At 44.1% G+C, this 24,756-nt stretch overlaps 1 protein-coding gene across 1 annotated transcript; it reads left to right on the top strand.

Moving 5' to 3' along the window:
• The first annotated feature begins 191 nt into the window (after positions 1–191).
• Positions 192–24,028, top strand: LOC122542761 (uncharacterized). Its single transcript, XM_043680770.2, has 3 exons — positions 192–311; positions 10,061–10,296; positions 23,103–24,028. The coding sequence occupies exons 2-3, from the start codon at positions 10,083–10,085 to the stop codon at positions 23,933–23,935; spliced, it is 1,047 nt and encodes a 348-aa protein (XP_043536705.2). The 5' UTR covers positions 192–311; positions 10,061–10,082; the 3' UTR covers positions 23,936–24,028.
• Positions 24,029–24,756: the final 728 nt, after the last annotated feature.

The following is a 24,756-nucleotide window of genomic DNA, read 5'->3' as shown; positions in this document are numbered from 1 at the left end:
GGGTGCTGGGAGTTGTAGTGTACCCACTGACCAACCGCTGCTCTATCCCATTGCAGCAGGACTTCAACTCCCAGCGGGCTCCCGACAAACGCATGCGCACTTTTGCCTTGGCAACGAGTGAGCCGAAGGGAGAGCGGAGGCGGGATGTGTTTGCTGGGCGGGGAGTAGAGGTGGGATGTGAATATTCAACTTTTTGTCATCAGATAAAAGCTTCCTTGGCCCACAAAGACAAAATAACCTTCAACATGATGACCGTCGACGAGGAGATATTCATACTCTTTTTTTTTACCCCTCGCCTCTCAGAACAATGAGTGAGTGCCCGAATTTTAAAATACAATCGCGGAATCTCGTTCCATTGGATATTTTCCAAGGATTTAAGGTCGATCCCAAGTTTTATTTTAAAAACGAAAAGCTTTCTTCCCACTTCGCCCCCCCATCTCGTGCGTAAGATTTTAAATTGCGGCCCGTTGTGCTTCTGCGTCTTACGTCAGCCACGCCCCGCCCATCTCAGTTACTAACAATGGGTCGGTTTCCTAGCAACCACGGGCTGCGCAAGCGTCTTGCGCGCAGTGATTGCATCCAGTGCAGCAAAAGAGGTCTCTCCTGAGAGAGTGTCAGTGTTTACAGGGGAATCCCAAGGGGAGTGTGTCAGTACTTACAGGCAATACGCAGGGAAGGAGGGTGTCGGCATTGCCGGGGGGTGGGTGTCAGTACTTACAGGAAAGTCTCAAAGGGGAGTGTGTCAGTATTTACAGGCAGTGCCCAGTGGGGGAGGGTGTCTATTTTCAGGGGAGTGTATCAGTATTTACAGGTGGACCTCAAGTGTCCTGTGTCATTCGCAAACAGATTCCAAGGGGAGTGTGTCAGTTTTTACACGGTGCCCAGCGGGGGAGGGTGTCAGTATTTACAGGGGAATCTCAAGGGGAGTGTGTCAGTATTTACAGAGGGACCTCAAGGGTCCTGTGTCATTCACAAACATACTAAGGGGAGTGTGTCAATATTTACAAGGGGATGCACAGGGGAGTGTCGCAGTCTTTGCAAGCAGGATTCTCCAGAGGTGAGTTTGTCAATATTCACATCAGCCTCCTCAGGAGAGTTTGTGAGTATTTACAAGGCAATTCCCAGGAGTGTCAGTATTCACGGTGGCCGCCCCCGTGGATTGTATCAATATTCACCAGGGGACCTCCAAGTGAGTGTGCCACTACTTACAGGCAATCCTCCAATGGGGTGTGTCAGTATTCACAAAGAAGACGACCATCATCCCTGTGCCAAAAAAAAACTGTTCAGAATGTCTCAAAGATTACCGCCTGGTGAATCTGACATCCATAATTATGAAACACTTCAAGAAGTTAGTCATGGTTCACATCAACTCAAAGTTACCAAAAATTGCCTTGATCCTTTGCAATTCGCCTACCAGCACAAAGAGTCAACTGCAGATGTCCTCTCTCTGGCCCTATACTCATCCCTAGAACATCTGAATAACAAGGATACTGAGGTCAAGCTCCTACTTATTGACTACAGCTCCTCCCTCAACACTATCATTCCAAACAAATTAATCTCTAAACTCTGAGATGTGGGTATTTGCTCACCTCTCTGTAACTGGATCCTCAACTTCCTGACCTATAAACTGCAATCAGTAAGAATAGGAGACGACACTTCCTCCACAATAATCCACAATAGTGGTGCCCCACAAGGCTGCATACTCAGCCCCTTACTATACTCCTTATACACTCACATCTATGTGGCAAAATTCCTCCCTAACTTCATTTACAAGTTTGCTGACAACACCATTGTTATAGGTTGAACCTTAAGTAATGAGACGAAATGCAGGAAAGAGATTGAGTGCTTAATGGCATGGTGTAAAAACAACAATCTCTCCATCAATGTCAGCAAAATGAAGGAGCTGATCATTGACTTAAGGAAGCAGAGTAGAGGCAACGCTCTTGTCTGCATCAATGCTGCTGAGGTGGAGGTAGTCAAGAGTATCAAATTCCTCGGAGTGATGATCTGTCCTGGTCCATCCATGCTGATGTGATAGTCAAGAAAGTGCAACATCTCTACTTCCTCAGGAGGCAAAGGAAATTCAACATGTCCACATGCACTCTGAGCAATTTTTGTAGATGCACCAGTGAAAGCATCCTACCTGGATGTATCACAGCATGATATGGCAACTGCTGTTACAAAAACCGCAAGAAACTAGAGAGTCGTACACACAGGCTAGTGCATCACACAAACCAGCCTTCCATCCACTGACATCATCTAGGCTTCCCATTGCCTCGGAAAAGTAGCCAACATAATCAAAGACGCTTCCCACACTGGTTATACTCTCGCCCTCTTCCATCGGGCAGAGAATATAAAAGCTTGAGTGCACTTGCAAGATTCAAGAACAGCTTCTTCCCTGCTATTAACAGACTTTTGAACGGACCTCTGAAACACTGATTCTGATCTCTCTCTCTGCTCCTTCTCTGCAGCTGTAATATTGTATCCTGCACTCTGTTCTGCTATCTAATGCACTTTGTGTGGTACAAGCTCCCTGTAAAGCACTCAAAACAATACTTTTCACTGTACCTCTGTATATGTGACAACAATATAAATCAAAAACAAAAAAGAACAACCGGGGAGACAGTCAGTGTTTGCGGGAGCTGCCCAGGAAATGTGTCCGTGTTCAGAATGTCTCACAAGGGACGTACTTCAGTATTTACAAGGTTTCCCTGGGAAGAGATATCAGTATTCACAGGAGCTCCTCAATGTGTTTGTATTTATTGGGTTCCCTTGCGGGACTGACAGGGGGGTCTGATCTAAGTTGTTTCACAAGATCACTCTGAATTAAGATTTGATGACCAAATCATCTAAGAAGGTAATGCATCAGAAACTGCTCTGAGTGCTCCCTTGCTAGACCACTGTTGGATTGCAACCACTAGCTTCAGTACAGCCAGAGCCCAAGGAAGAGGAATGCAAATAGGTTTGTTTTCCTTTGTTGTTCAAGTATTGGGTAATAGTCTAAATAAAAGTAGGGTGTTCTCCTGTTCAGAGGTGTTTCGGAACCATCTCTGGAATAGGTGGGACTTGAACCCAGGCCGCCTGGCTCAGAGGGAGGACACTACCACTGCACCACAAGCGCCCCTCCCAATTGAAAGAGATATTCACGTAGCTGCTGCATATCAGATGAAGCTTTGATGCTCCTAAAAGTCAAATAGTCTCCAGCATTCACCATCTGGATGGACACAGGAGGAGTGGTTACTTCGATGAGAGGCTGAGGGACATCCATGGGACTGTTCCCCAGCAATGTGATGGTGATAAAATTGGAAAGTGGTCAAATTATTCCCCACTATTATGTGTTGCCTCCTGAACCGATATTCAGTCCCTCTCAGCTTGGTCAGGTGTCAGCCCAGAATTTTGAGTGTCAGATTCAGAAATGATGCCAACCGCTTTGACTCAATGTGTTACTGAATCAGCGAAAAGAATCAAGGGAAATTTAAGTGTTAATTCACAAATGTGGATTCGAAATCCTCTTAATTACATCCAGTGAAAGTGATCATGTCTGGGAGAGTGATTACATGGTTTAATTTTATGTTAAGAGTACCAAAACAATTTGGGAACTGACAAGTGTGCACAGCATGTCAGCTTCCCATTTTCACATCTTGTTCAGAAAATTAAGCACTAAGTGTTAGTTTTAGGATATTACCTTCTCACACCAGATAGAAGTGCACTCCCATTGCTAAAAGCAATTAGCTTACAGTGTCTGTTGTACCAGGGAAGGATGTTTGTTAAGTGCATGTTTAAGAGATTTGAAAGCTCCAGACTGGAACTCTTTCCAAAGAATGAGGCATGGAGAAAGAGGCTGCATATTTTCAAATGGGAGGGATGGCAGGTCTGAGCTTGTGTTCCAGACACAGCAATTGTATCAATTAATGTTTTGAGTGGGCTGCCCTAGACATCATGCTGCCAGACAATCAGACACGGGGGTAGAAATTGGAGTTCTGTTGCACCCATTTTCCAGGAGAAGGATGGGTGTGACAAACTGCAGTGTTCTACACACACTCCACACTGAGATTTATTTAGAGGACAAATGGGAAGCTAGCACAGTGCTTATCTTGTAAATGAGACTCTGCTCCATCCACCCTCACCGAACATGTGCAAGCTAGTTGTGATGACAACTTGATTTGTAATTTTGGAAGGCTCCATTAAATAAATTAGGGAGGATACAGATTGCAAAGATCATCCCAGTAGTGCTACAATATTTTCAGGGGCTCTTGTGGTACAGTGGTAGTGTCCGTGCCTCTGAGTCAGGAAACCTGGATTTATGTCCCACCTGCCCAAAGTTGTGTTATACCATTTCCGAACGGGTTAATTAGAAAATATCGGCAGTATTTCCGGGCAATGCTGCCAATTCACAATGCTCAAAAGAGGGCTGTCTCATCTCACATGCACCTTCAGGTGCAGGTGCAGCAGCATCAGCGCTGGCCTGAGGGACAGGGGTTCAGCTTTAATTTACCAATCAGTTTATGTGAATCAGCCTTTAAATAACAGATAAAACAAGAATGTTAAGGCTATATAGAAAATTTACTCACATCTCTCTCCTGGTTCTGCTAACACTGAAAAGGTTTTTCCTCACGTTTCAATGCTTCATACAATATAATTAGGCAATAGTTTTGGCAGGTGCATTCAATAGACACAGAGAAAATATTTCCATTGAAAAAGAAATACGAAAACCTAAACACAGGGACCAACAGATTTAAGAACAGCTTCTTCCCTGCTGTTATTAGACTTCTGAATGGAGCTCTCAAATTTAAAATTAAATGTTGATCTCACTTTTTGTGCACCTTCTCCGCAGTCGTAACATTGTATTCCTCACTCTGTTCTATCACCTTTATAACTTTGTATGATATGATCTGCCTGTACTGCATTTAAAACAACATGTTTCACTGTACCTAGGTGCGTGTGACAATAATAAATTAAATCAAATCAAATCAAGTCAGAATTGTAGACCATCAATATGAAAGAAACCTTACAGAATCCAGGAGAAACTCCTTTACTCAGAGAGTGGTGAGAATGTGATTTGAAGTGAATAGCATTGAAACAATGAATGTGGAAGCTGTTCAAACACGCAAGGGAGAACAAGTAGGATATGCTGGCAGAATGCAATGAAAGGACTGGGAGCATAGCCGGCAGTGTGAACTAGATTGATTGAATGGGCTGTTTGTGTCATTTGTCATGCACTGAACTGAACTCTGGTTGGAAATTGCAGGAGTCAAAACAATTTGTTGTACAGGATTGTTTTTCTAAAAACCACGCACCTACAAAGAACACCCGCAAGACTTCAGGAAGCAACTTGTATTCCAAGAACAGTCGAATCAGAAGACATTGGAAGAGAGACTAATTAATCAAGCTGAACCCCCAGCTCAGTGGCAATCAGAAGTTCATGGGTTTAAGTCCAACACAAAAGGAAGCGAGGCTGACCTTCCAAGTGAAGGACAGATGGCGTGCAGCATTGTTAGGGTTGCTGCCTTTTGGACAAACACAACTGAGGCCCCATTTGTGCTCTCAGGTTGCTGTAAAAGATTCTGTGCCATTATCACACACACTAACAAAGTTGGAAGGGCAAAGTCTGTAATCTGATTGTGTTGTGATGGATGCACACTGAATCGAAAGAAATGGGGTTAAGGATTTTCTGTCTTTCTTCATATGTTTTCTTGTGTCTGTATGAAGTATTTGGAACAAGTATTGGAAAGAAGACAGACCATAAACTAGATTGATCATGATACAACAACAGTATAGCATTCAGCCGTCAGCTGGTAACACGAAATGTGCTATGGCTAATCAGACCCTGTCTGGGCAGAACATTCTGAATCTCATACAGGATTGAAGGACTGTCTGTATTCTGTTTGGAAAGTACTCCTGTGTTCTGTACAATCCAGTTTCTGGTGTTGTGTGACATGCTGCCCTCTAATGGTACATTAGCTAATTACTGTTGTTGCTTTCTCACTGAGGTATACTTAATAAGTAAAATAAAATCATGGAAAGAGTTCAGCTTGCACACGAAGCCAATTGGGGTGCTGTTACCAATCATCTCATAGTTACAAACCACTCTTACAGGTAGACAAACAGGAACAGAAGAAAGCCATTCAAACCTTTACGCCTGTTCTGCCGTTCAATCAAATCATGATCAGTCTGTATCTCGATTTACCTTGCTTCCACATACTTCAATACCCTTGCCCAACACAATCTGTCATTCTCAGTTTGCAAATTTCTACTGGACATCCAGCCCTAAAGACATTGAAGGGAGAGAATTCCAAATTTCAGCCACCCTTTGGGTGAAGGAGTGCTTCCTGATATCAGCCGACAAATGCCTCGCTCTGATTTTAAGATTCTTAATCCTTGTATTGGATAAGGCTGCCACAAAAAAAGTTTCTGTTTATTGACCTATTGTATCCTTCAGTCATAAACACTGAAGATGACCCTTAATCTTCCATATTAAAGAGGGTACAAATGCAGCCAATGCTGTTACAGTCCTGGATCTGGCCATCAATTTATGTTACAATCTGGATATGGAATGGTAACTTTTTTTTTATTTTTACCTATTTTTCTAATGAACCTGTTCAGAGATGATATGATACACCTCTGGAGCAGGTGTGACTCAAACCAAGGCCTCCTGGTTCAGGGTCAGGGACATTACAACTCTGACACAAGTACACAATGTATGAGATCCAGGGTACTTACTAAAGAAAATAAATCCACAAGATTGCACAGTTTGACCAAACAACAATGTGTGTTTATTTACAATTTAGAACAGTAATACAGTCAACACGGGGCAGCACGGTGGCACAGTGGTTAGCACTGCTGCCTCACAGCGCCTGAGACCCGGGTTCAATTCCCGCCTCAGGCGACTGACTGTGTGGAGTTTGCACGTTCTCCCTGTGTCTGCGTGGTTTTCCTCCGGGTACTCCGGTTTCCTCCCACAGTCCAAAGATGTGCAGGTCAGGTGAATTGGCCATGCTAAATTGCCCGTAGTGTGAGGTAAGGGGTAAATGTAGGGGCATGGGTGGGTTGTGCTTCGGCGGGTCGGTGTGGACTTGTTGGGCCGAAGGGCCTGTTTCCACGCTGTAATGTAATGTAATCTAATGTAATCTAATCTAAACTACATGTCCAATTTATTTCTGACACCGAGGGAATTAAAATATGTTAAATATGTGGAATATACTGTGATTGAACATCCCATAATGCACATCAAGTTGTTACTGCAATCAAGATAGATTGCACAAATTTCTCAGCAATTTCCCCTAACGTTAACGACACTGTGGTTATTAAGTCTCTTTAAACTTGACGAAGGACCACAATTATTTACGTTTGCTGATCTGGCCGTGAAACTCCCTGTCGAGAGCTGCTTCAACATGGAGTGCCTAAACAATTGCTTCTGTTCTGGTCGGTCATATTCCTATCCTCGGTCTATGCAGCTCCAGGCTGAAACTGCATTCCAGTTTTCATTCATTCACAAGCTTAACTTCACCAACAGCTAATTTCACCAAGCTGAAACTGCCTCTAGGTTTTCCACTGAGTTCCAGTATTGCTTAGCAATTACATCCACCAAATACTGCCTTTGGGCTTTTCAATCCCTACTCTCAACTGCATTGAATTATTAGTGGCACATGGCTTCTTCAGATTCCCCTATCACTCCCCTGACATTGTGATCCCTGGCTACACAAAGTCTATCTGATTCAATTGCCTTCTCAGCAGGACAGCTAAAAGCAGCATTGACTAACATGGTGCGTAGACCTCGCTATCGTGAATTTCTCCTGCTTCCATTCACTGCCAGTAACTTTTGGACTCCTCTTCAGTGACCCCCGAATTATCCTGAATGACCTATAGGAAATCTTGTAATAGTCCCCTCCCCTGTGGCTGGGCAGAATTGAGTCTCACCACCAAGCATCTACCTCTTGCAACTTTTAGTTCCAAAAATGTCACCAATCATTGATTATACAAAACATGATCCATATAACAAAAGGGATCCAAACAAAAATAAGTATTTCATCACTGTGCAACTCAACAATTCATAAACAAAGAACTAACACTTCTACTTGAAAGAATAGGGCAGAAATTTCATCAGAAAATTATCTCCTCCAAATCAAACGGCTTTCCTGGAACTCCTTAGAACTTCCACCGTACCCAGTGGCAATGTGTGCATACCTTCACTATACATTATCTCAGTATTTATTGCCCGAAACCCATTGCTGTTGAGAAGATGGTGGTGAGTTGTTTTCTTGAACTGTGCCAGTTTTGCCATTGCTCTGTGTTAAAGACAGCAGATTTCCTTCCTTAAGAAACAATCAGGTGATGTCATGGCCAGCGTTATTGATACCAACCATTTTATTCCAGATTTATTTCATCAATTGAATGTAAATTCCCTAGCTTCCCTGGTGAGATTTAAGCTCTATCTATAGATTATGCATTCCAGGACAAAGCAGCCCTTTCGTTGAGGCACCATTCACCACTTTCAACATTCACTTCCTCCATCACCAAAGTTCAGTAGCAGTATGTACCATCTACAAGATGCACTGCTGCAGCATTCCAGCGCTCCTTAGACTGAACCTTCCAAACTTGTGACTTATACCACCGTGTTTGTGTTTGCTTCTGCTCTGTGCTAAGATCTGAGAAAGCAGAGTGAGCAACTCGTGAGTTTAAGGATCTGGGTTTCTATTGCTGAGACTCCCCTCTCCTCCACCGTCTCACCGTCTCCCCCCCCTTTTAGTCATCCCATGTAACAATGGGATGATGGCATATGTTTCGTTAAGACATCATCAGCCTCAGTACCAGCATGGACAGAGGTTGGCTGGGGTGGTGGGTTTAGTGTGGGAGAGGAATTTCACACTTGTCTATCCCAGAAGATCTGAAGACTGAGGAACATGAGAAGGAGACATAAAGAGTGTTTCTTCAGTACATTCCTGTCATCACAAAGTGTGAGGGAAGGGCTAGATTTGCAGTTGCCTGTCCATATCTGCAGTCATGTGTCAGACTCTAGTCTACAGCAGAACATCCCTCTGGAGGCACAGTGTCCAAGTGTCCTGTTTCTGGGCAGTAGACTCAGAGGTGGTGACCTACTAGTCAGATTCTGCCACCTGAACTAAAGTAGACAGGCAGGAGGCTGGAAGAGCACAGCAAGCAAGCCAGGCACCATCAGGAGGTGGCGAAGTTGATGTTTTGGGTGTAACCCTTCTTCAGGTTTGAGGGTGTGTGTAGGGGGAGCTCCAGATTAAGGGGGTGGTGGGGGCAGGCTGGTGAAGTGGAGATAGATGAAGACAGGTATCCAGTGCAATTCATTGGATTCAGGGAAGTGGGAGAGAAAACTGGATGGAATATCACTGAAATATTTGTTATATTTCTACTATACAAGGCTGAGGGCTGGCCTGATTGAGCTCATAGCTTTCCATTTTGGGGGGATACCAGAATAGTTAGTCATGAGTTTAGTCATTAATAAATCTAGCTGGGAATTCAGAAGATATCTTTACCAAGAGAGTGGGGAGAATGTCAAATGTGGGGAGTGGTTACTGTGAATTCTATTGTGCTTTTAAGTAGAAGCCAAACAAACACACTGGAGAGAAAGGAGTAGAATGATGAAATATTAGGTAGCTAGGTAGAAAGATAGGGAAAAAAGAACAGTACATCATAGGAAGAGGCCCCATGGCCCACCATGTCTGTACTAACCATGATGCCATTCTCAAATAATACCATCTACAATATGGTTCATATCCCGCTATTCCCTGCCTGTTCGTGTGTCTTTCTAAGTGCCTCTTACATGTTTGATGAGATGATAATAGAGTGAGATTAAGAAGGGGTGGGAGAAGGTTCATGTAAATTAGAAACACTAGAATGAGCAGATGGGCGAAATGGCCTGTGCCTCTGCTGTTAATCCAATTGAATTAAATAGAGTTTACAGCTCAGAAACAGGTCACTTGGCCGGATAGTCTGTATACATTTCGTATTAGGATATGCTCGCACTTTTATCTGATGTTTGCTCCCGATATTCCGTAACCTTTTCACCTCACACTGTCTGAATGTTTTTCAGAGTTGGACCTATATTGAAGGTCATGTCACAGCATTCACCAGTTCCCAATTGTGCATCGAGAACAGAGAGCCTTAGGACTGGTGATGTACAGGGGACTCATTTGATGATCTCAATTCTGCTGGATGATGATGATCCAGGCCTTCACGTCGATGGTGCAGCCTCATCTGTTAAACCCAGCCACATGGAACATGATGACAGTGTCAGTACATCCAGGACAAGCAGCCTATCATTTCCAGGTACTCAAGCAATAAGCTCAGCAGATTATCTTCAACAGACCAACAGATATTAAGTGACTTAAAAATGACATCATCTTAGAAATTACAAACTGAGGATATGGGTGTCACTGGCAAGGCCAGTATTTGTTGTCCATTCCTAAATGCCAATGATCCGGGTGGCTTGCTCGGACCATTTCAGACTCAACCACATGCTGCAGGTTTGGAATCATGTAGGTCTGACCAGATAAGGATGGAAGATTTCATTCCCTTAAGAAAATTTGTGAAACAGATGGGGTTTTACAACAATTGTTATTAGTTTCATAGTCAGCATCACGGAGACTAGTTTTCAATTCCATAATCTTTGGACTGCAGAGGTTCAAGAAGGCAGTTTACCACCACCTTCGCAAGGGCCTGAAGGGATCATAGAATCACTACAGTGTGGAAACGGGCCCTTCGGTCCAACAAGTCCACACCAACCCTCCGAAGAGCAACTCACCCAGACCCACTCCCCTACCATATTATTTTACATTTACCCCTAACTAATGCACCTAACCTACACATCCTGAACACTATGGGCAATTTAGCACGGCCAATTCATCTAACCTGCACATCTTTGGATTGTCGGAGGAAATTGGAGCACCCGGAAGAAACCCACGCAGACACGGGAAGAATGTGCAAACTCCACATAGAGAGTCGCCTGAGGCTGGAATCGAACCTGGGTCCCTGGCGCTGTGAGGCAGCAGTGCTAACCACTGTGCCACCCTGGGCAATAAATGTTGGACAGAATGCATGCCCTGAATTAATGAGAAGTTAAGTGAATTTCATCAGCTGCCTTGGTGAGATTTGAGCCAATGTCCCAAGAGCAATAGCCTGGGTCATGGGATTACTAGTTCATTGCCATTACCATTACACCACTGCCTTCCCAATTGTTACAATAAGGTACCTTGAGATTAGTTATATATGATCACAGTCAGGTGTCTGCTGGTCAAACTGCTATTGAGAAGACTTTACCTTGAAGAAGGAGCAGAGGGAGATTTACTACAACAGTACAAGGATACAAAACTTCATCAGTGAAAGACTGGAGAAGCTGAGGCTAATATTTTAGAGCAGAGAGGGTCAAGGGAACTTTAATAATGTTCTAAATTAGGAGTGGCTTTTGTGACAATACTGTGGCTTTAAGAGTTGTGTTTTGTCCTGATTTCTTTTAAAGACAGATTGGGGGACAGGCACTGAGCAGACTGTGAGATTATAAGCAACTTGTGAAGCCTTGGGTGTTTTGTTTTTCAAAAGCTGGAACAACAGAAGCAGCCTGAATAGGTGTGGTCAAGCTCCCGCTCACAGAACCAGGGATTTTTAGTTTTCAGCAGTAGTTGCTGTTTGGGTCTTGGAGAAGTGGAACTATATCTCCCTCTCTCGAATAGAGTCAAATGCTGGGGGTTCTCCTCCTGGTCTGCTGGATTGTTTGAGCCAAAATCTGTTTTCTGAATTTACCTTTTGACAAGGGTGTGTTTATGGGATGTTTCAAGCAACAATTTGATTTCAGATAGTCAACATGGTTTCGTCAAGGGCAGGTCGTGTCTCACAAACCTCATTGATTTCTTTGAGAAGGTAACCAAGCATGTAGATGAGGGTAGGGCAGTTGACGTGGTATACATGGACTTCAGTCAAGCTTTTGATAAGGTTCCAGATGGTAGGCTGTTGGAGAAAATGCAGAGGCATGGAATTGAGGGCGATTTAGCAGTTTGGATTAGAAACTGGCTTTCTCAAAGAAGGCAGCGAGTGGTGGTTGATGGAAAATATTCAACCTGGAATCCGGTTACTAGTGGTGTGCCACAAGGATCTGTTTTGAGACCACTGCTGTTTGTCATTTTTATAAATGACTCAGACGTAGGCATAGTTGGATGGATTAGTAAATTTGCAGATGACACTAAAGTCAGTGGAGTAGTGGACAGTGTGGAAGAATGTTACAGGATGCAGGGAGACTTGGATAAACTGCAGGATTGAGCTGAGAGGCGGCAAATGGAGCTAAATGTGAGGTGATGCACTTTGGGAAGCATAACAGGAAAGCAGAGTGCTGGGTCGATGGAAAGATTCTTAGTAGTGTGAATCTTGGAGTCCATGTACATAGATCCCTGAAAGTTGCCACCCAGGTGGATAGTGCTGTTAAGAAGGCATATGAAGTGTTAGGTTTCATTCATAGAGGGATTGAGTTCCGGAGCCGCAATATCATGCTGCAACTATACAAAATGCTGGTGCGGCTACACTTGGAATATTGTGTACAGTTCTGGTCGCCATATTTCGGGAAGGACATGGAAGCATTGGAAAAGGAGATTTATCAGGATATTGCCTGGTCTAGAGGGAAGGTCTTATGAGGAAAGGCTGAGAGACTTTAACCTGTTCTCATTAGCAAGAAGAAGGCGAAGAGGGGTTTTGATAGAGACATACAATATGATCAGAGGATTAGATAGGGTAGGCAGTGAAAGTCTTTTTCCTAGGATGATGACATCAGTGTGTATGAGGGGGCATAGCTACAAATTGAGGGGTGGTAGATTTAAGGCCGATATCAGAGGCAGGTTCTTTACGCAGAGAGTGGTAAGGACATGGAATGCCCTACCTGCCAATGTAGTCAACTCAGCCACATTAGGGAGATATAAACAATCCTTAGATAAGCTCATGGATGATTTTGGGATAGTGTAGGGGGACGAGCTGAGAATAGTTCACAGGTCGGCGCAACATCGAGGGCCGAAGGGCCTGTTCAGCGCTATTTAGTTCTATGTTCTATGTTCTATGTTGGTACAGTTAATCAGTAATAGTTTTTTTTCTGTTAAGCTTTCCCATAGAGTTAAATTATTACAGGTTCTTCTTCCTTTTGTTGTATTGAAACTACAGTGTTTCAATGAATTGTGTTTTGCTTTAATGTTGAGCGGTTTGACAAACTGAATTGCACCTAAAATGCGGCAACTAATATTTACCTTAAAAATTAGAAAACATTAGGGTCCAGGTGACCATCTTAATATATTTTGAGGTGGTCTGGTCTGGTCCAGAGCACTTTGTTATGATAATTAAAAGGAAATTGGTTCCGCTAGCAGGAGGATTAAAGAGGAGAAGACTGAAGACAATTGGTAAAAGAATCAGATGGTAGACAAAAAGAGCTTTTTCTTTACAAGATGATGTGACCTGGAATATGCTGCATGAAAGGTCAATGGAAACAAATTCAAAAATACATTTCAAAAGGTAATTGGATAAATGAAGAGGAAAGTGTTCAGAGCTATGAGAAAGGAGCAGCTGGATTGGGGCTAATTGGAGAGGTCGCTCAAAGAGTCAGCACATATATGATGGGCCAACTTAACTTTTTCTGTGCTGCTTCATCCTGTGATTCCATGATGGCTGTACACCAGATAAGTGTGGATGTTTAGTTCAATATTTGAAAGTATTACTATGTCAGCTGTGGCTCCATTGGTAGCACACACACCTCTGTTGGGAATTGTGGCTTCAAATCACTTTTACGGGCAAACAAGTCTAGGCTGCTTTGTAAAAGATCTTTCAGATGAGATGTCAAACTGAAGCCGTGTCTTCCTTCTCAGGTGAATGTAAAAGATTCCAGATGTGTAATGTGTATTCCTCAATCACAACACCAATGGAACTGGTGATCAGCCTAGTGCTGTGCATAGGAGCTTGCTGTGTGCAAATTGGCTGCTGCATATTTTAAACTTTCATGGGATAGGGGCATCAGCAGCAAGACCAGCATTTATTACTCATCCCCAATCACCCCTGATATCTTCATTACAACATTTCAATAGTGTTATGGACCAGGCCAGACCCCCTCAAAACATTTCAGAAAGTAGCCCAGACTCTAACTTTGCTAGTGTCAAGACTAGAGTAGTGCTGGAAAAACACAACAGGTCAGGCAGCATCCAAGGAGCAGGAAAATCCACGTTTCAGGCAAAAGCCCTTCATTAGGAATGAGGGTGGGAGCCTCAGGGTGGAGAGATAAAAGGGAGGGGAGTGGAGCTGGGGGGAAGGTAGCTGAGAGTACAATAGGTGAATGGAGGTGGGGATGAAGGTGATAGGTCGGAGAGGAGGGTGGAGTGGATGGGTGGGAAGGAAGATTGACAGGTGGGACAGGTCCTGAGGGTGGTGCTGAGCTGGAAGGTTGGAACTGGGGTGAGGGGAAATGAAGAAACTGGTGAAGTCCACATTGACACCCTGGGGTTGAAGGGTTCTGAGGCGGAAGATGAGGCATTCTTCCTCCAGGCATCAGATGATAAGGGAGTGGCGATGGAGGAGGCCCAGGACCTGCGTGTCCTCAGCAGAGTGGGAGGGGGAGTTGAAATGTTTAGCCACGGGTTGGTGGGGTTGATTGGTACGGGTGTCTCGTAGATGTTCTCTGAAGCGCTCTGCAAGTAGGCATCTACCTTTGCTAGTTATTCTAGGAGAGGTGCAGCTGGTCAAACAAAACCGAATTTATTAACAAGATTACTGTACGAAACACAAACAAAAGAGAATAGAATACCGAATAACTTAACCTATCCAAAAACCCAACAGATTATCCCAAATTAAGTGTGAAATTCCTGCAACAATCCCCACAAACACCCCTTGGCATAAAAAGGGAAAATCAAACACAGGTTCTTACAGGAGAGATGTCAGAGAGAGAGGATTAGCATGGACCTGTCTCTTTGAGTCCAACAGCTTTACAACTGACTGACAGCTTTCAGTGAACAGCCAGATTTCTAAAACCAAACCAGAGAAAAGCTGAGCTGGGAGATCTGGGTAATCCAAGATGGAGGACGGGAAAAATTCATGGCTCTAACAGACTGCTCTTTTTTGAGGTATTTTTGGTGTTGCAAGTGATTTCCTCGAATTCCAGGAGCAGCAATTACTGTTTTATATGCTGTTGCATTGTTTTGGAACTTTGGAGAAAAAAAAAGTCAGAACAACAGCATTTTAAAAGGGAGAAGAACAGACAAAGGCAGCACATGGTCTGTACAGGAGGGAGAGAGAGAAAGAGACCCACACTGCTAACTGACACAGCAGTGGACCTGCACAGTTACTGCCTGAGCTGTTAAATTCAGGTAACACTGGACATCGGAGTGTGTGTGGGAAAATTAACAAAAGGTAAAATCACAACTGATCTTGGAGGAACCTATTTGGAAGAAGTCACAGAACAGAGGCAGATAAGTGAATAGTTTTAATTGGGGCCTTGCTGTAAGTCTGCAGTAGTGAGTAGAGTGGATTAATGGAGTCATAGAGATATACAGCATGGAAACAGACCCTTCGGTCCAACCTGTCCATGCCGACCACATATCCCAACCCAATCTAGTCTCACCTGCTAGCACCCGGCCAATATCCCTCCAAACCCTTCATATTCATATACCCATCCAAATGCCTCTGAAATGTTGCAATTGTTCCAGCCTCCACCACTTCCTCTGGCAGCTCATTCCATACACGTACCACTTTCTGTGTGAAAATATTGCCCCTTAGGTCTTATTTATATTTTTCCCCCCTCACCCTAAACCTATGCCCTTTAATTCTGGACTTCCTGACCCCAGGGAAAAGATTTTGCCGATTGACTCTATCCATGCCCCTCATAATTTTGTAAAGCCACCCCTCAGCCTCTGACGCTCCAGGGAAAACAGCCCCAGCCTGTTCAGCCTCTCCCGATAGCTCAAATCTTCCAACTCTGGCAACATCCTTGCAAATCTTTTCTGAACCTTTTCAATTTTCACAACATCTTTCCAATAGGAAGGAGACCAGAATTGCACGCAATATTCTAACAGTGGCCTAACCAACGTCCTGTACAGCCGCAACATGACCTTCCAATTCCGGTACTCAATAATTTGACCAATAAAGGAAAGCATACCAAACACCGTCTTCACTATCCTATCTCTCTATGATTCCACTTTCAAGGAGCTATATGTTTTATTGAGATATGTCTCTTGATTAAACTTAAAAATATAACCCATAAGTATTAAGTTGACAGTGCTATTTTCTGGGTCTGCGGATTGGAAGAAGCAAAAATGGCCCTTAGTAGAGTGATATGCTCTTCTTATCGGATGTGGGAGTTTAGGGAGAGTTTATGGGTTACTGAAGATTATATCGACAATAAATGCCATTGATTGCGAATCCTATCAGATCGAACGGATCAGTTGGAATGACAGTTAGAGGCAATGAGGAATTTACAAGAGCATGGGAGTGGGATGGATAACAGTTACAGGAAGGGGGAAAAGTCGCGATACAGTCACAGAGATGGGCTAACTCCAGAAAAGGTAAGAGAGGTAGGCAGGTTGTGCCTATCTCCATTCTGTGGCTATCCCCATTTCAAACAAGTATGCTGTTTTGGAAAATATAGGGGGTGATGGATTCTCAGGGGAATGTAGCCCGAACAGCCAAGTTTCTGGGGTGGAAACCGGCTTTAATGCAATGAGGAATACATCAGGTTCCAAGAGATTGATTGTGTTAGGGGACTCTCTTGTTCGAGGCACAGACAGACATTTCTGTGGCCAGCAGCAAAACATTACGACGTTGTGTTGCCTCCCTGGTGCCAGGATCAAAGATGTCTCAGATAGGGTGCAGAATGTTCTCAAGGGGGAGAGGGCTCAGCAGGAGGTCATTGTACACATTGGAACCAATGATATAGGAAGGGAAAAGTTTGAGATTCTGAAGGGAGAATATAGAGAGTTAGGTGGGAATTTTAAAAGGTCCTCGAGAGTAGTAATACCTGGATTACTCCCAGTACTATGAGCTAATGAGGGTAGAAATAGCAGGATAGAGCAGGTGAATGCATGGCTGAGGAGCTAGTGAGTGGGAGAAGGATTCACATTTTAGGATCATTGGAATCTCTTCTGGGGTAAAGGTGACCTGTATAAGAAGGACGGATTGCACCTGATTTGGAAGAGGACTAATATACTGACAGGGAGATTTGCTAGAGCTGTGAGGGAGGATTTAAACTAATAAGGTGAGGGGTGTGGGACCCAGGGATATAGTGAGGAAAGAGATCAATCTGAAACTGGTACAGTTCAGAAAAGGAAGTGAGTCAAACAGTCAGGACAGACAGGGACAAAGCAGAGAACAAGGTAGGACTGATAAATTAAACTGCATTTATTTCAATGCAAGAGGCCTAACAGGGAAGGCAGATGAACTCAGGGCTTGGTTAGGAACATGGGACTGGGATATCATAGCAATTACAGAAACATGGCTCAGGGATGGACAGGACTGGCAGCTTAATGTTCCAGGATACAAATGGACGGACAGAAAAGGAGGCAAGAGAGGAGGGGGAGTGACATTTTTGATAAGGAATAGCATTACTGCTGTACTGAGGGAGAATATTCCCGGAAATACATCCAGGGAAGTTATTTGGGTGGAATTAAGAAATAAGAAGTGATGGTCACCTTATTGGGATTGTATTATGGACCCCCTAATAGTCAGCGGGAAATTGAGAAACAAATTTGTATGGAGATCTCAGTTATCTGTAAGAATAATAGGGTGGTTATGGTGGGGGATTTTAACATTCCAAACACAGACTGGGACTGCCATAGTGTTAAAGGTTTAGATGGAGAAGAATTTGTTAAGCATGTGCAAGACAATTTTCTGATTCAGTATGTGGATGTACCTATTAGAGAAGGTGCCTACTCTTGGGAAATAAGGCAGGGCAGGTGACTGAGGAGTCAGTGGGGAAGCACTTTGGGGCCAGTGACCATAATTCTATTCGTTTTAAAATAGTGATGGAAAAAGATAGACCAGATCTATAAAAGTTGAAATTCTAAATTGGAGGAAGGCCAATTTTGACGTTATTAGGCAAGAACTTTCAAAAGCAGATTGGGGGCAGATGTTAACAGTTAAAGGGACGACTGGAAAATGGGAAGCCTTCAGAAATGAGATAACGAGAGTACAGAGACAGTGTATTCCTTGAGGGTGAAAGAAAAGGCTGGTAGGTTTAGAGAATGCTGGATGACTAAAGAAATTGAGGGTTTGGTTCAGAAAAAGAAGGAAGCATATGTCAGGTATAGACAGGATAGATCGGGTGAATCCATTGAAGAGTATAAAGGCAGTAGGAGTATACTTAAGAGGGTAATCAGGAGGGCAAAAAGGAGACATGAGATAGCTTTGGTAAATAGAGTTAAGGAGAATCCAAAGAGTTTTTACAAATACATTAAGGACAAAAGGGTAACTATGGAGAGAATAGGGCCCCTCAAAGATCAGCAAGGCGGCCTTTGTGTGGAGCCGCAGAAAATGGGAGAGATACTAAACGAGTATTTTGTCTCAGTGTTTACTGTGGAAAAGGACATGTAAGATATAGAATGTAGGGAAATAGATGGTGACATCTTGCAAAATGTCCATATTACAGAGGAGGAAGTGCTGGATGAAGGTAGATAAGTCCCCAGGACCGGATCAGATGTACCCTAGAACTCTGTGGGAAGCTAGGGAACTGATCACTGGGATATTTATATCATCGACAATCACAGGTGAGGTGTCGGAAGACTGGAGAATGGCTAACATGGTGCCACTGTTTGAGAAAGGTGGTAAGGACAAGCCAGGGAACTATAGACCGGTGAGCCTGACGTCGGTGATGGGCAAGGTTTTGGGGGGAATCCTGAAGGACAGGATATACATGTATTTGGAAAGACAAGGATTGATCAGGGATAAGATTAGAGTGGTGTTGGGAAGGCACAGCAGGTCAGGCAGCATCCGAGGAGCAGGAAAATTGGCGTATCGGGCAGGAGCCCTTCATCAGGAATAGTCAACATGGCTTTGTGCATGGGAAATCATGTCTCACAAACTTGATTGAGTTTTTTGAAGAAGTAACAAAGAAGATTGATGAGGGCAGAGCAGTAGATGTGATCAGTAAGGCATTCGACAAGGTTCCCCATGGGAGACTGATTAGCTTAGATCTCATGGAATACAGGGAGAACTAGCCATTTGGATACAGAACTGGCTCAAAGGTAGAAGACAGAGGGTGGTGGTGGAGGGTTGTTTTTCAGACTGGAGGCCTGTGACCAGTGGAGTGCCACAAGGATTGGTGCTGGGCCCTCTACTTTTTGTCATTTACATAAATGATTTGGATGCGAGCGTAAGAGGTACAGTTAGTAAGTTTGCAGATGACACCAAAGTTGGAGGTATAGTGGACAGCGAAGAGGGTTAGCTCAGATTACCATGGCAACACGAAGGTTGGAGGAAGAGCGCCTCATCTTCTGCCTGGGAACCCTCCAACCACAAGGGATGAACTCCAATTTCTCCAGTTTCCTCATTTCCCCTCCCCCCACCTTGTCTCAGTCAAATCCCTCGAACTCAGCACCGCCTTCCCAACCTGCAATCTTCTTCCTGACCTCTCCGCCCCCCCACCCCACTCCGGCCTATCACCCTCACCTTGACCTCCCTCCACCTATCGCATTTCCAACGCCCCTCCTCCCTACCTTTTATCTTAGCCTGCTGGACACACTTTCCTCATTCCTGAAGAAGGGCTTATGCCCGAAACGTCGATTCTCCTGTTCCTTGGATGCTGCCTGACCTGCTGCGCTTTTCCAGCAACACATTTTCAGCTCTACCTCAGATTACAACAGGATCTGGACCAGATGGGCCAATGGGCTGAGAAGTGGCAGATGGAGTTTAATTCAGATAAATGTGAGGTGCTGCATTTTGGGAAAGCAAATCTTAGCAGGACTTATACACTTAATGGTAGGGTCCCAGGGAGTGTTGCTAAACAAAGAGACCTTGGAGTGCAGGTTCATAGCTCCTTGAAAGTGGAATCCCAGGTAGATAGGATAGTGAAGAAGGCATTTGGTATGCTTTCCTTTATTGGTCAATGTATTGAGTACAGGAGTTGGGAGGTCATGTTGTGGCTGTACGGGACATTGGTTAGGCCACTGTTAGAATATTGTGTGCAATTCTGGTCTCCTTCCTATTGGAAAGATGTTGTGAAACTTGAAAGGGTTCAGAAAAGATTTACAAGGATGTTGCCAAGGTTAGAGGATCTGAGCTACAGTGAGAGGCTGAACAGGCTGGGGCTGTTTTCCCTCGAGCATCGGAGGCTGAGGGGTGACCTTATAGAGGATTACAAAATTATGAGGGGCATGGATAAGATAAATAGACAAAGTCTTTTCCCTGGGGTCGGGGAGTCCAGAACTAGAGGGCATAGGTTCAGTGTGAGAGGGGAAAGATCTAAAAGAGACCTAAGGGGCAACCTTTTCAAGCAGAGGGTGGTACGTGTATGGAATGAGCTGCCAGGGGATGTGGTGGAGGCTGGTACAATTGTAACATTTAAGAGGCATTTGGATGGGTATATGAATAGGAAGGTTTGGAGGGATATGGGCCGGGTGCTGGCAGGTGTTACTAGATTGGGTTGGGATATCTGGTCGACCGAAGGGTCTGTTTCCATGCTGTACATCTCTATAACTCTAAGTAACAAAGAGGATTGATGAGGACAGAGCGGTAGACATGATCAGTACGGACTTCAATCAGGTATTCAACAAGATTCCCCACTGCTTAGCAAGGTTAGATCTCATGGAATACAGGCAGAACTAGCCATTTGGATACAGAACGAGCTCAAAGGTAGAAGACTGGAGGCCTGTGATCAGTGGAGTGCCACAAGGATCAGTGCTAGGTCCACGATTTTTTGTCATTTACATAAATGATTTGGATGTGAGCATAAGAGGTATAGTTAATAAGTTTACAGATGATACCAAAATTGGAGGTGTTACGGACAGCTAAGAAGGTTATCTTGGATTGCAGCGGGATTTTGATCAGATCAGCCAGTGGGCTGAGGAGTGGGAGATGGAGTATAATTTAGATAAATGCGAGGTGCTGCATTTTGGAAAAGCAAATCTTAGCAGGACTTATACATTTAATGGTCAGGTCCTAGGGAGTGTCGCTGAACAAAGAGACCTTGGAGTGCAGGTTCATAGCTCCTTGAAAGTGGAGTCGCAGGTAGATAGGATAGTGAAGAAGGCGTTTGGTATGCTTTCCTTTATTGGTCAGTGTATTGAGTACAGGGGTTGGGAGGTCATGTTGCGGCTGTACAGGACATTGGTTCGGCCACTTTTGGAATATTGCATGTAATTCTGGTCTCCTTCCTATCGGAAGGATGTTGTGAAACTTGAAAGAGTTCAGAAAAGATTTACAAGGATGTTGCCAGGGTTGGAGAATTTGAGCTATAGGGAGAAGCTGAATAGGCTGGGGCTGTTTTCCCTGGAGCGTCGGAGGTTGAAGGGTGACCTTATCGAGGTTTATAAATTATGAGTGGCATGGATAGGGTAAATAGACAAGGTCTTTTCCCTGGGGTGGGGGAGTCCAGAACTAGAGGGCATAGGTTTAGGATGAGAGAGGAAAGATATAAAAGAGACCTAAGGGGCAACTTTTTCACACAGAGGGTGGTACATGTATGGAAAGCTGCCAGAGAAAGTGGTGAAGGCTGTACAATTGCAACATTTAAAAGGCATCTGGATGGGTATATGAATAGGAAGGGTTTGGAGGGATATGGGCCAGGTGCTAGCAGGTGGGACTAGATTGGATTGGGATACCTGGTCAGCATGGATGAGTTGGACCGAAGGGTCTGTTTTTCTGCTGTACATCTCTCTGACTCTGCGTAACTGGCCATTCCCCTTTCATTGTACAGGTGTTTCTTCTAAAAAGTTGAAAGCCTTTTGCTTGAGGCAGTAATCTGTTATCTATAATCAAATTGGTCCGAAAACCCATCCAAACCAAACTTTTTGGAATCGCTGCTTTTACAAACGCTCTGAAAGAAAGACCCAAGGACAGCATAACCTTGTTAAAGAGCAGCATCATCACAAACATTGACTGAAATGCACTTTGGGGAATTATGAAGAAAGAGAAGGCATTATTTAAATGTATCTGTTTTTCTCTCAATTTCTTTTATTGCAAGGTAGAACAGGCTCAAATGGCCAAACATCACATATCTTCGTCCCTTCCTTAAGTTCTTGGTTGACTTGCAGTTTCACAATTTTTAGATTACTTACAATATGGAAACAGGCCCTTCAGCCCAACAAGTCCACGCCGAAGCGCAACCCACCCAGACCCATTCCCCTACATTTACCCCTTCACCTAACACTACGGGCAATTTAGCATGGCCAATTCACCTAACCTGCACATTTTTGGACTGTGGGAGAACGTGCAAACTCCACACAGTCAGTCGCCTGAGGCGGGAATTGAACCCGGGTCTCTGGCGCTGTGAGGCAGCAGTGCTGCTTGGGTCATTCATATTTTTCATTTCTTGTCTGAACGTGTTTTATGCCTTTCCAGTCCTCAAGCTTATCTGTCTAAATCATATCATTCTCAGAGAGACTGACACCATCTTATACATGGGAGTTGAAGGTGGGATGGTACCTACTGCAGGCAGAGTTTATTTAAATGGGGAGTCTGCAGACCACAGCAGGTACTTCAGCCCTGAAACTACAGAAATGTTTCTAATAATAGCATGTTTAGTTCTTCTATAAAGTGCATTTAGTGGAGGATGCATCCTCATTTAGTGGAGGATGCCTACACATAGTTAAATCAATAAGCTTAATCACATTCACTAGCAGTAGTGTGGACTCCATGTGCAATTAGCAATTCAGGGAGTTACATTTTTACTCTGCCTGGGTCTTGCAGCATCTCACAAGGCAATCTCCTGTTGTCCACAGCAGCCCCTTTTAGGGACCATTGGATCAGTAAAGCTAGTATATGACGAAGGGGAATAGTTTATGGAGAAAGCTGTTTGGCATTTTAGGCCCTGATAACATTCATGCTTACAATATGACATTCCAGCCGAGAATGAGCTGTAAACATATAAGTATATGCTGTTGAAAAGGGTCTAATTCTTCTTTCCTTCCTTCAAGTTGAAGCTCAACTGGATGAAGACAATCTGAAGAAGATTGGCAAGAATGCAAAATTATCTGAAGCTCAGGGGTTGAGGTGGTCTTCCCATGTAACTACTCTAAGAATGTCTTATTCAGCTCCTGCAGTGCTGTCCACAGTGAGTCCAAGAGATGGCCTGAGGGAGAATTTGAAGGAGAAACTAAAGGCCGAGCCACTGAGTCATGTGAGTAATCTCAGTGCATTTTTACTCAGGAAAGACAAAGTGCCTCACATGGTGAGCCCAGTTGAAACACAACATATTCCATTTATAATTGGCTCCAAGAGAGTTGGTGGAAAGTCTGGGACTGCATATAGAACAAACCAGCAGAACATCAGCAATAAAGGTGTTGACATTTTCAGTCTGGTTAATAAACCTCCTTCTAATGAACATCAGAGATATAGAATAAATATCGCTGATGACTCAACCGAGAGTGACTGGAATTCAGTTTGTTCTCTGATAAATCCAAGCAAGCGTAATGGTGGCAACCAAGACAACTGGAGGGAGACTCTTTATGCCTTAATCAGATGTTACGGATTCAAGTCTTGCAAAGAAAGGAAGGCAATAGCAGGCATAGCAGCTCAGAGAGCCTCAACACAGCTCAGGAAGCCCACCCAGACCTGTGTCCAAAGGATCTCACACGGACAGCGAGTCTTATCCCAGATTGCTTTTCGAAGCCCCAGAAAAGCACCAGATGAAAAATCCTGGCATGTAATCCCAATGCCATGGCAACAAAGCTTTGTCACCATGATGCAAGGTGGCGTAAGTCAATTTGGTGCTTTAGAATTGATCTGGCTGTCATCTGATTTTAAGTGACAGGAGTCTTTCCTTTCCCAAGGCCATATTGTGGTCAAATACCTCACCACAACCATGGAAGAAGAAAATACATTGTTAATAAAAACATATACATTCAAACCAAAATGGCTTGTTAAAGTCCAAGTCCTTGTTCAAGTATCGTGGTCTGGGGGAATTGGAACTTCTGGTCTCTCTCTCCCTGGGTTGAACTGTCAGCTTTCAGTGAAAATGCTTCTTTCCCTCTGTCATCCATTCTGCTATTTCAATACAAGAAGGAATTTGCACTGATACAGCACCTTTAATGTGGTCAGACATCCCAAGGCAGCAGCTCTCAAACAAATTGTGGGCGGCACGGTGGCACAGTGGTTAGCACTGCTGCCTCACAGCGCCAGAGACCTGGGTTCAATTCCCGCCTCAGGTGACTGACTGTGTGAAGTTTGCACGTTCTCCCCGTGTCTGCGTGGGTTTCCTCCGGGTGCTCCGGTTTCCTCCCACTGTCCAAAGATGTGCAGGTCAGGTGAATTGGCCATGCTAAATTGCCCGTAGTGTTAGGTAAGGGGTAAGTGTGGAGGTATGGGTGGGTTGGGCTTCGGCGGGGCGGTGTGGATTTGTTGGGCCGAAGGGCCTGTTTCCACACTGTAAGTAATCTAATCTAAAAAAACAAAAAATTTGACATTGAGCTACATCAGGATGGTCTCTGGTCCAGTGGACAAAAACTTGATCAAATGAGTCGGTTTTGATGTGTTTTCAAAGAGAGGAAGAGGAGTGGTGAGGTTTAGGTAGGGAATTCCAGAGTCTGAGGCCCAGGCAGCTGAAGGTATGGCTGCCAATGGTGGAGCAGT

The sequence above is a fragment of the Chiloscyllium plagiosum genome, unplaced genomic scaffold, assembly GCF_037043375.1.
Source record: "Chiloscyllium plagiosum isolate Xiang-an unplaced genomic scaffold, Cpla_swu_hap1 HiC_scaffold_47, whole genome shotgun sequence".
NCBI lineage: Eukaryota > Metazoa > Chordata > Chondrichthyes > Orectolobiformes > Hemiscylliidae > Chiloscyllium > Chiloscyllium plagiosum.
Note: the sequence above shows the minus strand (reverse complement) of the source record. Positions and strands in the feature narration are given on the sequence as shown.